The sequence below is a fragment of the Trichoplusia ni genome, chromosome 20, assembly GCF_003590095.1.
Source record: "Trichoplusia ni isolate ovarian cell line Hi5 chromosome 20, tn1, whole genome shotgun sequence".
NCBI classification, from domain to species: domain Eukaryota; kingdom Metazoa; phylum Arthropoda; class Insecta; order Lepidoptera; family Noctuidae; genus Trichoplusia; species Trichoplusia ni.
This window is the reverse complement of record NC_039497.1, coordinates 1,786,003-1,798,380: the sequence shown is the minus strand read 5'-3', so window position 1 is coordinate 1,798,380 and position 12,378 is coordinate 1,786,003. Positions and strand designations below refer to the sequence as shown.

General features: G+C 36.1%; 2 protein-coding genes and 1 pseudogene across 2 annotated transcripts; 1 reads left to right on the top strand and 2 right to left on the bottom strand.

Moving 5' to 3' along the window:
- Positions 1 to 18: 18 nt before the first annotated feature.
- LOC113503933 lies at positions 19 to 3,238 on the top strand (annotated as a pseudogene).
- A 2,322-nt stretch (positions 3,239 to 5,560) lies between these two features.
- On the bottom strand, positions 5,561 to 7,267 carry LOC113503739 (xanthine dehydrogenase/oxidase-like). The gene is made up of 4 exons (XM_026885822.1): positions 6,748 to 7,267; positions 6,366 to 6,555; positions 6,063 to 6,176; positions 5,561 to 5,837 (listed from the first exon to the last, which is right to left on the bottom strand). The coding sequence occupies exons 1-4, from the start codon at positions 7,183 to 7,185 to the stop codon at positions 5,767 to 5,769; spliced, it is 813 nt and encodes a 270-aa protein (XP_026741623.1). The 5' UTR covers positions 7,186 to 7,267; the 3' UTR covers positions 5,561 to 5,766.
- Positions 7,203 to 12,171, bottom strand: LOC113503932 (probable aldehyde oxidase 4). The gene is made up of 15 exons (XM_026886077.1): positions 12,078 to 12,171; positions 11,522 to 11,676; positions 11,023 to 11,183; positions 10,533 to 10,900; positions 10,219 to 10,439; positions 9,850 to 9,952; positions 9,651 to 9,778; positions 9,263 to 9,556; positions 8,943 to 9,104; positions 8,692 to 8,820; positions 8,130 to 8,614; positions 7,870 to 8,053; positions 7,596 to 7,791; positions 7,372 to 7,514; positions 7,203 to 7,232 (listed from the first exon to the last, which is right to left on the bottom strand). Exons 1-15 carry the CDS (start codon positions 12,118 to 12,120, stop codon positions 7,203 to 7,205), a joined length of 2,802 nt encoding a protein of 933 aa, XP_026741878.1. The 5' UTR covers positions 12,121 to 12,171.
- Between the last annotated feature and the right edge of the window lie 207 nt (positions 12,172 to 12,378).

Here is a 12,378-nt window from a genome sequence, read left to right as displayed (position 1 = left end):
AGATGTTTTAATATCACAATGCTTACTATTAATAGCATCGACGTGCACACGCGTCGAGTAGGAGGCTCTTTTGGCATCAAACTGACGCGCATAATTCAGGGATCAATTGCTGCAGCTCTGGTAGTGACAAAACTTAACAGGCCTTGCCGATTTATACAGTCTTTGACAACGAACATGCGTGCTTTAGGAAAGAGATTACCATGCCATTCTGAGTTTGAAGTGAGTTTATACAGATATTTGCCTTAGTATTGATATTTTATTGTTTATGCCGCCCGAATATTGTTACTGTACGAATAAGAACGCCTCACGCGACCTTCGCAGATATTGAAGGGAGCCGTGAGATACGTTTTTATTAAAATAGACTGTTTTGCACTGTTACATACAACTGTCAAATGCAAGGTTTCCTTTTTAATTTATAAAGATTCGTGTTTAATTTCATAAATCGTGATTAAAATTTCAAGGCAAGCAACAATGCAGTGGATGGTGCTAACCTGTGAAAAAAGATTGTTACTCTAGAATTTAGGATATATGTCTACCAAGAGTGGGAACATGAAGAACACCTACAATAGCGTGTATAACTTCTCCATTTTATATGTTTTCAGACAGGCGTCGATCGTTCTGGAAAAATCCAATACTTAACCTTGGCTTCCTACGAAGACCACGGGTCCATAGTTAACGAACAGTTTAATTTACTCGGTCTTGGGAGTTTACAACAACGCTTATGATAAATCTCGATGGAACTTTAGGACTTTTAGTTCCACTACTGATACTGCTTCGAACACTTGGGCTCGAGCTCCAGGTATTTTTAACTTTTCCTTATTATGTGCACCCTTTAGTTTGGCTCTTTTGCTTAAAGTAAATATAAACTAAATAAATAATATAAACTATCCTGCGACATAGTAATAATTTAATTTGCAGGTACATTAGAAAATATAGCTATGGCTGAATTTTTAATGGAGCAAATCTCTTATGAAATGGAATTAGACCCTCTAGATGTGAGACTTGCCAACTTAGATTCACAGTATGCTCGTGATCTTAAGGAAATGGTTGACAGTATTATCATAAAATCTGATTACAAGAATCGGCGAGACATGGTAACGAAATTCAACATTGAAAACAGATGGAAAAAACGTGGCTTGAGATTTAGTTTCTTAAGATGGACTCCTATTGGTGGATTAAACTTATATGTCAATCTATCAGTATACCGTGGTGATGGTTCTGTAATTATAACTCACGGGGCTGCAGAAATGGACAAGGAATAAACACGAAAGCAGTGCAAGTTGCAGCTTACATTCTTAATATTCCAATCGAGAAAATTAAAATTAAAGAAAATAATACCGTGATTGCTCCTAACTGCAATTTATCTGGTGGAAGTGTTGTGAATCAAAATGTCATAGTGGGCGTGAGAAGAGCTTGTGAGCAACTTTTGGTGAGACTTCAGCCTGTGAGAGATCAAATGGAAAATCCTACTTGGGAAGAATTAATAACTGAAGCATACAACAATAATGTCGATTTAAAAACTCATGGTTTCACGAAAATGACCGAGGAATATACTCATACTGCTTACGGCGTTACTCTCGCTGAAGTAGAAATTGATGTTCTAACTGGAGAGTTAGAAATATTGAGAGTAGACCTTTGTGAAGATGCAGGTTTGAGTGTTAGTCCTGAGATTGATGTAGGTCAAGTAAGTATGGCATTGTTCATATACATAGGTTATAGATATTCTCATTCTGTACTAAACTTAGTGTTACCAATGATTTATTTACTTTACTGTACTTTACACATAGTACCTTGTTATATTCACTCGCAAAATTACTTATGCTTTTAAAAGTGAACTAATTTTCTAAAGATACGTTAAATAAACTTAAATATATTATTCTTTCAAACAGGTAGAAGGAGCTTTCATTATGGGTATGGGTTATTGGACGTGCGAAAACCTAGTCTACTCAAAAACTGGAGAACTCCTGACTGATAGAACATGGAACTACAACGTGCCGCTAGCCAGGGATATTCCGCAAGATTGGAGAGTTTATTTCAGGAAGAATTCCTACTCTGAGGAACTGATTTTTGGATCCAAGTGTAAGTACAATTGACAAAGCTACTATGCACTTAGATACATTGAACAAGTAAACACTTTACTTAAGCTTGTATTTTAGTTTTATAGTGCACACCTAAAAACGCTATGAAATGTTAAAGTACAATTTATAATTTCATAGAATTTTCAGGGGCATATAAAATTTAATATTCGTTTCGCCACAGGTATTGGTGAACCTCCAATATGTATGGCGGTGGTCATAGCTCTGGCTATTCGAGAAGCTATTGTTTCTGCCAGGCTGGAGTCTGGCATCCCAACAAAACAGTGGTTTAGAGAAGGTTTTTTACTACGAGCGTTTAAAGCTCCCTGTTTATCATCTCTTGCAAATAACAATTTTAAAATCGTTTGCCATTAATTTTCTTATATCATCTTTCACAGTATTCTTTTTATGGGTCTTGAATATTTTCAAGCTAATTAAGCTTGAGATAATCAGCCTTATATACATTTCATTAACAACTGATATTGCTTAATCGATCACATTTGATTCTATCATGATGCTAGCTTTCATTTATTTTATTCACTACTTTAGCAATAGATCTTCTTAATAAAAGTGTGAATAAAAGTAGGTTCACTCTGGCTCTGGCGTGTGACATGACAATTTTTTAAATTGATACTGAATTGATACTGGCTGCGTTTGTAAGACGACTAAAAAATCACGGATACACCGTGATTTTTTAGTCGTCTTACAAACGCAGCCCAGTTCATGTATCCAATGACTAGAACACGTTCATGATAAAAAATAGGTATTTATGAGATTTGAATAAATTTAAAATGCAATTTTTATTCAATATTATGATGCAATTCGTAGTTTTAGAAACACAGCTCTGTTGCGAGCGCGGTTCGAGCTTTGTAACAATGGTGATGGGCGCGTTTTTATCATTTTTTAGAGTATATTTCAGATTTATCTTGTTTCATTTTTCTTCGTACCTATTATCTTAGTTGATGATAAAAAATAATAATCGCGCCTAGGGGTACTTTACGTCGGATACATAAACTGGGCTACATTTGTAAGACGACTACAAAATCACCGTGTATATTAACACTTTGTCACATTAATTTGTCTCTTTTTCAGATGGTCCATATACTGTTGAAAGGAGTTGTTTACTTACTTCCACAAAAACTGCTGACTTTAAGTTTAATTAGGCAGTATGCAGCAGTGGCGAAGGGTGAATTTTCTTAGAAGGGAAGCCGGACCAAAAAAAAACCTTACCTTGCTTGTAATGCGTGAATTCTAGTTATTATGGCTTGTATCTTATATCTTGTACGATGAATTTTCTTTAGCATTCTTATTATGAACTACATGCGTATTAGCAAAAAATGTTTCTATCCTATGATTTCCGAAATCATGCAATGATAAACAACTACGGATATGTTTTTCGGTCTGAACATGTTTTTAGATGAATTTGTAAGATTATAATATCATTAAATCCCGTGTGGCTCCATAAGCTGTTAGAATCTGAGCATAACAAGCAAGGAAAACAAAACATTTCCCGTGAGCCAAGGATACCTACTTGTTGTAAAAAGAACTATTAAAATGTTTGAAAAACCCATCGCCTCGTTTATAATAAAATAGCTGTTGCCCGCGACTTCGTCTGCGTGGTTAGAAGATATAAATTATGACTTTTTCTTCGCTCCTATTGGTCGCAGCGTGATGATATATAGCCTAAAACCTCTCTCGATGAATGGTCTATTCAACACAAAAATATTTTTTCAATTTGAACCAGTAGTTCCTGAGATTAGCGCGTTCAAACAAACAAACAAACAAACTCTTCAGCTTTATATATTAGTATAAGTATATTAGTATATAGATGCCAACGATATCTTCGCTACGTTTCATCGATTTTTAATTTCTCGCGCGGAGATTTTAATATTACGATAACTCATTACCTATTCACTTTTTTGGTGTAGTGTAAAAGGCAATTTTGTTCTATATTACATGTATAATATATCTAACTTATTTATTTGGATAAGGATTAATACTGTATTGTTAAAAATAGGTTCGTAAATAACCCATAATTTTACTGTATTAAGAAAACACATAAAAATGGTTATTGTGGGTTATCCTTGGAAGATAGACATATACCACCGCGGACTTTTTTGTAGATTTATTAAAGAGGTACAAACCCGCCATACATAGTTTTGTTGTAACTCAAAAGGTTTTGGCAGCGTTCTCGAGGAAAGCTCTCGAATGGCTTAATTTTTTCCGACATGTTTAACTAATATCGTTGTAATATTGTCAGTTTACACAAAACCTAAACTTATTATACACTAAAACCTTCCTCAAGAATTGCTCTATCTATTGTTGAAAACCGCATCAAAATCCGTTGCGTAGTTTTAAAGATTTAAGCGTTCATAGGGACATACAACATGATGACAGAAAAAGCGACTTTGTTTTATACTATGTAGTGATAATCATGTCAGGGCAAGCACGGCCTAAATGAATTACGTGTTTTTTATTTTCAAAACTCAACTTTGAAAAGGATGTTTCCTCAGTCAACAAATAATCTGTCAGGCAGCATTCTACGTTCACTAATGCCGCCATGCTATCGAAGTTACTCTATTATAACATATTACTACTTAAATAACAACTGCTTCTATTAAAACCACAAACTAAAACAACTTACCTAAATACCTGCGTGAAATAGACGACTTCCAAACAATATAACTAAACTGCACCACACTGCACTAACACGACACAAAACTATCACTAATTCACTCTAGTTTACACTAATTTAGTTTTAATAAATTTCAACAATAGTACATGACCAATTCTAAATTATTATACTAATATATCGAATGAAATGCAAATGGTCTGGTGAAAATAATATAAAGTTTGACAGATAAATGACCGCGAACCAAAAGTGAAAAGAAACTATCATTCTATCCCGTTCCGGCGGACAACGAAGTTCGGTATCATTCTATCTCGTTCTGGCGTATCTCTCCGTCCCTATAACTCGAAAAATTGCGGCTTCCCTAGCTCCTAAGATTGGCACGCTTTGTGACGTCAAGGTCACGATCGGTGCAATAGAAACTTTGTACTGGATTCCTGTTTCGCCTTACGAGTTACCTTAGTCCTTACTAACGACGGCCAAATGTGCGTGAGCGGGATTTATTGCGCGGTGTAAAATGGTAGGCGAATTTTTTTTATAGTTATTTTTAAAAGCAATTTTATTGTTTTATAGTTTTTATAGTACTATAATTTCGTAAATTATTTATTTGTTTCAATGATAATGAAAAATAATAGACACTAGTATTTTCTATATTTCGAAAGGGAAGCCGGTAGGAATCGAGTTGTATGGAGCCTTCGCCACTGGTATGCAGTACCTACTGACAGTACAGTTGACTACTGAATTGATATGAAATTATAATCTCTTATTTTTTTCTTTTGTGTATTTTGTTGGCATTCACCTATGTTATTTAACCTTTTTTTAAGGCACGGTCTAAAATAAAAATCAAGTACAAGAAAAATATGACCTTTTATTATAAATCGCTTTTAAATTATGACAAAAATATACACACTGCAAATGATTACGCCTGAACATAGAGGTAAATTACATTGATTTTAATTATTTGTCACTGATCTATTTGCATTTCTAAATACAGGATATCAATAGATTTCTTTAACAGATTCCAATAAAAGGCTTGATTTGAAAGGTGACAACAAAAACAATTTAATAAAATTTGAAATCCTCAACTTTTGTCGACGCCAACAGGCAGTTCCTGGCGACCGTGTAAGGTCCATCTGTAAGCATCATAAAAATGATTAATGTTCTGATTATTACTGATGTTTCGTCTCATAGAAAATTAAGCAGGCAATATTCTGCTGTTTGAAGATCAACCGATATCCTAATAAATACGAATTTTGATTTAATGAGTGCGGCAAGTTTCTAGAAAAGATAAATTATTTTTCACCAAAAAATTATCTATCATCAAACTCAAAAGGAAAAAAAATGCAACCCATGCTTACTTTCTTGGAACCATTCTTGTGGAGAAATGCCCGACTCTTGCCTGGCAGCCACGATGGCTTCTCTTATAGCGAAGGCTATGACGATGGACATGCATATCGGTGGTTCACCGATACCTGTGACACGTAACATAATGGAATCAGTAACGATAAGCATTTGTAAAAAATTCTGATAGTTGGTAAGAAGACAGCTGTCACGTGACCAAATTAAACTGCAAATAGCTTTTCGAACTAAACAATTATTTCTCACAATATTTAAGTAACCAACTAAGCTGTATATATATATTCAAAGTTCATTAGACTTACATTTAGAACCAAATATGGCATCTTCGGTATAAGAGTTCTTTCTGAAATAAACCCTCAAGTCCTGAGGAATATCTCTGCATAAAGGTACATGGTAGTTCCAGGTTCTATCGGTCAGGAGCTCTCCATTTTTCCCATACATCAGGTTCTCACACGTCCAGTATCCTAGACCCATCATAAAAGCACCTTCTACCTGAAAGTACATGACACGAATATTAGAAAGCCGAATGGGAGTGCACTTAATAGAAATAGTTTTAAAACCAAGACATGAAAACCATACTATGCTTAGTAGCTATACCAGTTTCACTTATACAATTTTTTTATTATTTTTACTTAAAATTAGACCAAAAGTCTGTTTATCGTACTTGGATAAAATATTGTTTACCTGTCCCACGTCTACTTCAGGACTAATACTTAGACCGACATCTTCAATAAGATCAACCCGCACTATCTCCAACTCTCCAGTCAACACATCTATTTCTACTTCAGATACTGTTACTCCATAAGCTGGAAATGGATATTCTTCCGTATTTTTAGTAAATCCACGAGCTTGCAATTCTACATTTTGTGCATACGCTTCTGTTATAAGCTCTTCCCAAGTAGGATTATCCATCTGGTCCCTTATAGGTTGAAGTTTAGCTAGGAGTTCCTCACAAGCACGTCTAACCCCCACAACTACATTGAAGTTTACAAGACTTCCTCCCGACACATAACAGTTGGGAGCAATCATAGTATTGTTTTCTTTAATCTGAATTTTGTCCATAGGAATATTCAACAAATAGGCTGCGACTTGCACTGCTTTGGTATTTATTCCTTGACCCATCTCAATACCCCCGTGCGTTATGGCAACGGTACCATCACCACGGTAAACTGATATATTTATGTACAAGTTTAAGCCACCCGTGGGAGACCATCTGAGAAAAGCCACTCTCAAACCTCTTTTTTTCCATCTGTTTTCCTGATTGAACTTAGTAACTAAGTTTCGTCTATTCTTGTAATCAGATTTTACGAGAATGGTGTCGAGCATCTCCTTAAGAGAACTTTCATATTCTTGGTCTAAGTTAGCGAGCCTTACATCTATAGGGTCTAAATTCATTTCATATGAAATTTGCTCCATGACAAGCTCTGCCATAGCGATGCTTTCCAACGTACCTGCAATTTTTAAAGTGTGATGAGAAATATTTACTCATTTCTCAATTACCAGAGCAAGTAAACATTTGTAAGATACTTTACCTGGAGCTCTTGCCCAAGTGTTTGATGCGGTATCGGTTGTTGAGTCAAAGCTTTTGTAGTTCCACCTTGATTTATTGTAGGCATTATTAAACACTTCAAGGCCAATTAACGAGAACCGTTCATTCACTGTGTATCCATTGTCTTCGTAGATATTGTAGTCTATATGCTGGATCTGACCCGAGCTATTTACGCCAGCCTAAAACATAAAAAATTAAATTAAAAACAGCCTCATTTAATGAAATATCTATTTTTAAAGCAAAAGTAGTAAACTTACGTTGAATTCTGAGCAACATGGTAAGCGCTTGCCATGGGCCCGGGTGTTGGTTGTCAAAGATTGTATAAACCTACAAGGTCTATTTAATTTCTGCACAACTAATGCCGCGGCAATTGCTCCCTGATTTGCACGAGACAGTTTGAGTCCATAAGAGCCTCCGACACGACGAGTGTGTACATCAACCCTGGTAAATTTTGAACAGATTTCAATAAAATTACTTACGTTTTACAATTTTGTTCTTGATTAAAACATTAATTTACCTGTTTTGGTCTATGTTCAATGCCTTCGATATCATCATCTGCACTCCCTCAATCCAATGCGTTGAGCTATACACATCGAATCCCTGATCCGAGGGGTTAACAACCGTAACCAAGGTCTCTATAGTAAAATGGTACTGTCCATAAATTGAATTTAGTCCTTTTATTTCTTTAACAACATCTTCACCTCTATCAGTAGCCTCCATGGTCATGGCTGCTGTCGTTCTGTTTGGATCATCTTTGGCATCACGAATATCAATCAAAGGTTCTTTAACGTTAGTATATTCACCGACAACTAATTTAGCAGCTGTATCAGCTATGTGACGAGACTCGGCAACAATGATTCCGATAGGTTGGTTATAGTATTTTACTTCACCACTGCATAAAATTTCTTCGGTCGAACCAAACAACAGTTGATCGGGCATCGTAAAAGTATTCGCGCCCGGGATGTCTTTAGCGGAATAGAAAGCTATTACACCGGGATATGCCTGAAAACACGAAAAACATTAAAGAAAACTTATAAAACTTTTATAAACGAGAATATTTCTTAAATTAAATTATTTACCAGAGCTTTGCTAGAGTCAATTGAAACCAAATCTCCAAGAGCAACGGTACTGAGTGCAAAAGCGCAGAACACTTCTTGATGAAATCTTGGCAGGTCTTCTACGTATAAAGCTTCACCAGCTGTTTGAATCTGAAAGTTTATGAGGTATAAAATTTATTTGTACTAGTCCATAATATTCTACATATCATCATGTACAAGTCTGTAATGATCTTGGTTTACATCAAGGCCTTTGGATACGGAGTGTTACCTACCAAACCATCAACTTTGGTAACCGGTTTATTAATGGGCCATTTTTCTGGATTCGTTTCAAACAACTGATATCCTCTTGACAAAGGCCGCTCGTCATGAAGTTTGATGGCTCCGGATCGATAGCGGGGATTCACAGTATTTTCCGGAGCCAACTTCAAGAGTCCCTGTAAAATGGACATTTGATTCATTATGTAGAATTAGAAAAAAAAAAATGTTGCATATGCCATGTGCATACGTTACATATGTATCTGTCAATACATTTATTGTTTTTCTTTATGTAATCGTTAAGTGTTTTATTTTATGTTTTGTTCGGTCATCTTACTTTGTAAAACAATCCCAGCGCAGCTTGCTTTCTATACGCGACGGGTGGTTCTCCCGGATTTTCTTCAACCACCAGCTCTTTATCCAACGTCTTTAATGCTGTAGTTAATGTATCATTTGTGAACAAGTTTTTTCCCTTCAGGTACTTTTCCGTGGCAGTGGCTCTGACGAATGTTGGTGAAATGTTGCCGAACACAATCCTAGCGCTATCGACTATGTTGCTAGTGGTTGATTTCATTTTGTATAAGAAGCCAGCATTTATCATTCCACGGGCACTGTCTGAGCGAGGCATTACCTGAAGTAAGTAGTTTTAAATTTATTAAAAATACGGAATAGAAGAGCAGCTCGATCTAGTTTCGAATTGGTGAAGAAACGAGTAAAGTGCTCACCTTGAAGGTAACTAGTTTGTGCTCCTTACTCAACGGCGGGAGCATAACGTTCAAAAGAACTCGTCCCTTCATAGACGTCTTCAGAAACTGTTGCATTGTCAGGGTCCTCGTAACCAAAGAGCTTATTTCTAAAAGTCAAATTATTTGTTTTTTTATTTTTGAATGCAATAGGAACAAAATAAAAACACCTTATACTTACGTATGGTGACTTGAGCCCCAACTGTTTCTAAAAGTACGAAAATATCTGAAACGAACCATGCATTTTTGTTCTTCAACATGAGATTGCCAGCGATGGACCCCAACTAAAAAAAAACATAATAGGAAAGTGATTATCCTCTAAAACTGCACACCACTTACGAAAATAACTGAAGTCGGTCTTCAGTCTAACCGGATTAGATAAGCGATAGTGATAGAGCCCATCATCAGTCGCTTACTGTAAAACAGTTAACCCAGTTACCCGAGCTATATACGATCAGCAAATGTCAAAGATTAAAGCACAAAACTATAAAATTTTGTTGTAAGTCGTGTCTTAGTAATACTTGGAAAAATAATGTTAATGAATACTTACATTTCTAACAGGGATATGTGCGACCTTCTGAACGTGTTCGTATATTTTCAGCAAGTACTCAAAATATTCATTTTTAGCAACCGTCTTAAGTATTTGTAGAAACTCAGTGAGTGTTGTTCCAGCTTTAACTATTAGGTTCTGATCTAAAACGTAGCCTTTCAGTTCTTGGACTCCACTTATATCAATAAGAAGCCGAGGATACTCATCAATTGGATAAACACCTGGAAAAAAACAAATTATAATGTATATATGTATGTATACGTCTATATCACACACACTGGCAGTAAACCAGTAGTCTGAAATGTTCTGCTAACCTTTTCCGGTATTCCCATTAATAAGCATATAGGAACTATCGCCTTCTCTGGTCAGAATCTTAAAGATGTCTTTTACTGATAGCACTCGCACCCAAAGTCTCCCATCTTTCAATTTAATTTCAATAATATCTTCTTTATCCACAAAGCACCACTCACTCTCCTCACAGTTACTCTTATCACACTCTTCGCCTGTCTTCTTGCAGATGTGAAGATCTTCAATGTCAGGGAGAGTTATTTGTCTCGGAGCATCTTTGGCAAATTTCTTGAAAGCGTCAAGGATCGGTCTGTATCCTGTGCAGCGACAGACGTTGCTGCCAAGCGATCTTTCGACTTCCAACATTGTGATATCTGGGTTTGATTGCAAAAGACTGCAAAGCAGAAGCAAACAAATGTTTAAACACAACTCTACATGTTGCCATGGAAACGTAATACTAAAATGGATCTTGGGCCTTTTAAGTAGGACTAATATGTACCAACAAGCTTTATTTACCTGTACATGGACATGACCCAGCCAGGTGAGCAGTACCCACACTGGGAGCCACTGTCTTCCGCCAGGGTTGTCTGCAGCGCGTGGTAGCCTTTCTTCCTGTTCCCCAAATCTTCGATAGTGGTGATATCCAAGCCATGGCATGAAGTCACGGACATCATACACTTAAATAAAAAAAGTTAATTAGTGTACGTTTCAAAATATTTTTTGGGTTTACTCATAGCGGCACCTTTCTTGTTCTTCGTGAAATTACGTCAGTTTTTTATAAAAACATCTGAACAAACTATCAAAATTTGGAATATTTGAACAAATGTGTGAACGTTCTTGAACTTTCAAATGTATAGAGTAAATTACGCAATATACTAATTAATTAAAGTAGTTTCATCCCTGATCTTCGGTCCATTCCTTGTTTGGTTGATAATATATCGGATTGTGACATTGAATTGTGTCTGCGGTGGCTTCTTTTTTCGTTATTTCGGGTTGTAATTGGATAAATAGTTACCGAGTTGACTCCGTAGGATGGTGTATCACCGCGCCGCACGCTGAGCACGCAAGCGCCGCAGCCAGCCTCGCGGCACATGTACTTGGTACCCTTCAGCCCGATCTTGTCGCGGACATAATCCAGCAGCGTCACGTCCGAGCTCACCTCGCATCCCACTACACAAAGAGAAAAATATGAAATCCTAATACTACTTAATTCTAGTATAATTAGCAATTTTTTAAATCGATTTATGTTCCTCAAATTGTTAGTTACTATCGAGCAGAAGGCAAGCGCCGCAAGATTCTGAGGACTGGCCCGAAATGGGAAAGCAATTATGCAACAGAAGACTAGAACATCCGAATCCCAATGCTATGTATTTATATTCTGATCCGGATATTTTCATTTTTTGCATTAGCGAATTAGGTATTTCACAGTAACCAATGGTACCCAATACTGGACGAGACCCTAAACCAAATTATTCCAAAATTTTGTATCTACGTCACAGTCAACCAAACCAAAACTTGTTTTAGGCACTTAAAAAAAATCAATTAAAATTGTAAATATTTTTTTTTCATACCACTATGTTTAATCCCATTAACTGTAAAGTGGACTCGCTCCATCGTTCACTATTGATCAACTACAAAAATTTGAGGTTCCTTATCAACCGACGTGAACTGAGTCACAACCATTTACATAAAAATATAAACAGCTGTAAGTGAAATCAACTATTAAACGAAACGTCATGTTGCAAGCAGTTTGAAAAACTAGGTATTTGCATATAATATATTTAACATTATAAACATTAAAATAAAAATGATAGGTATGAGATGCTCTTCATAAGATTTTGGTAGTATTTTATTTTCGACCTTTTTCAAGTC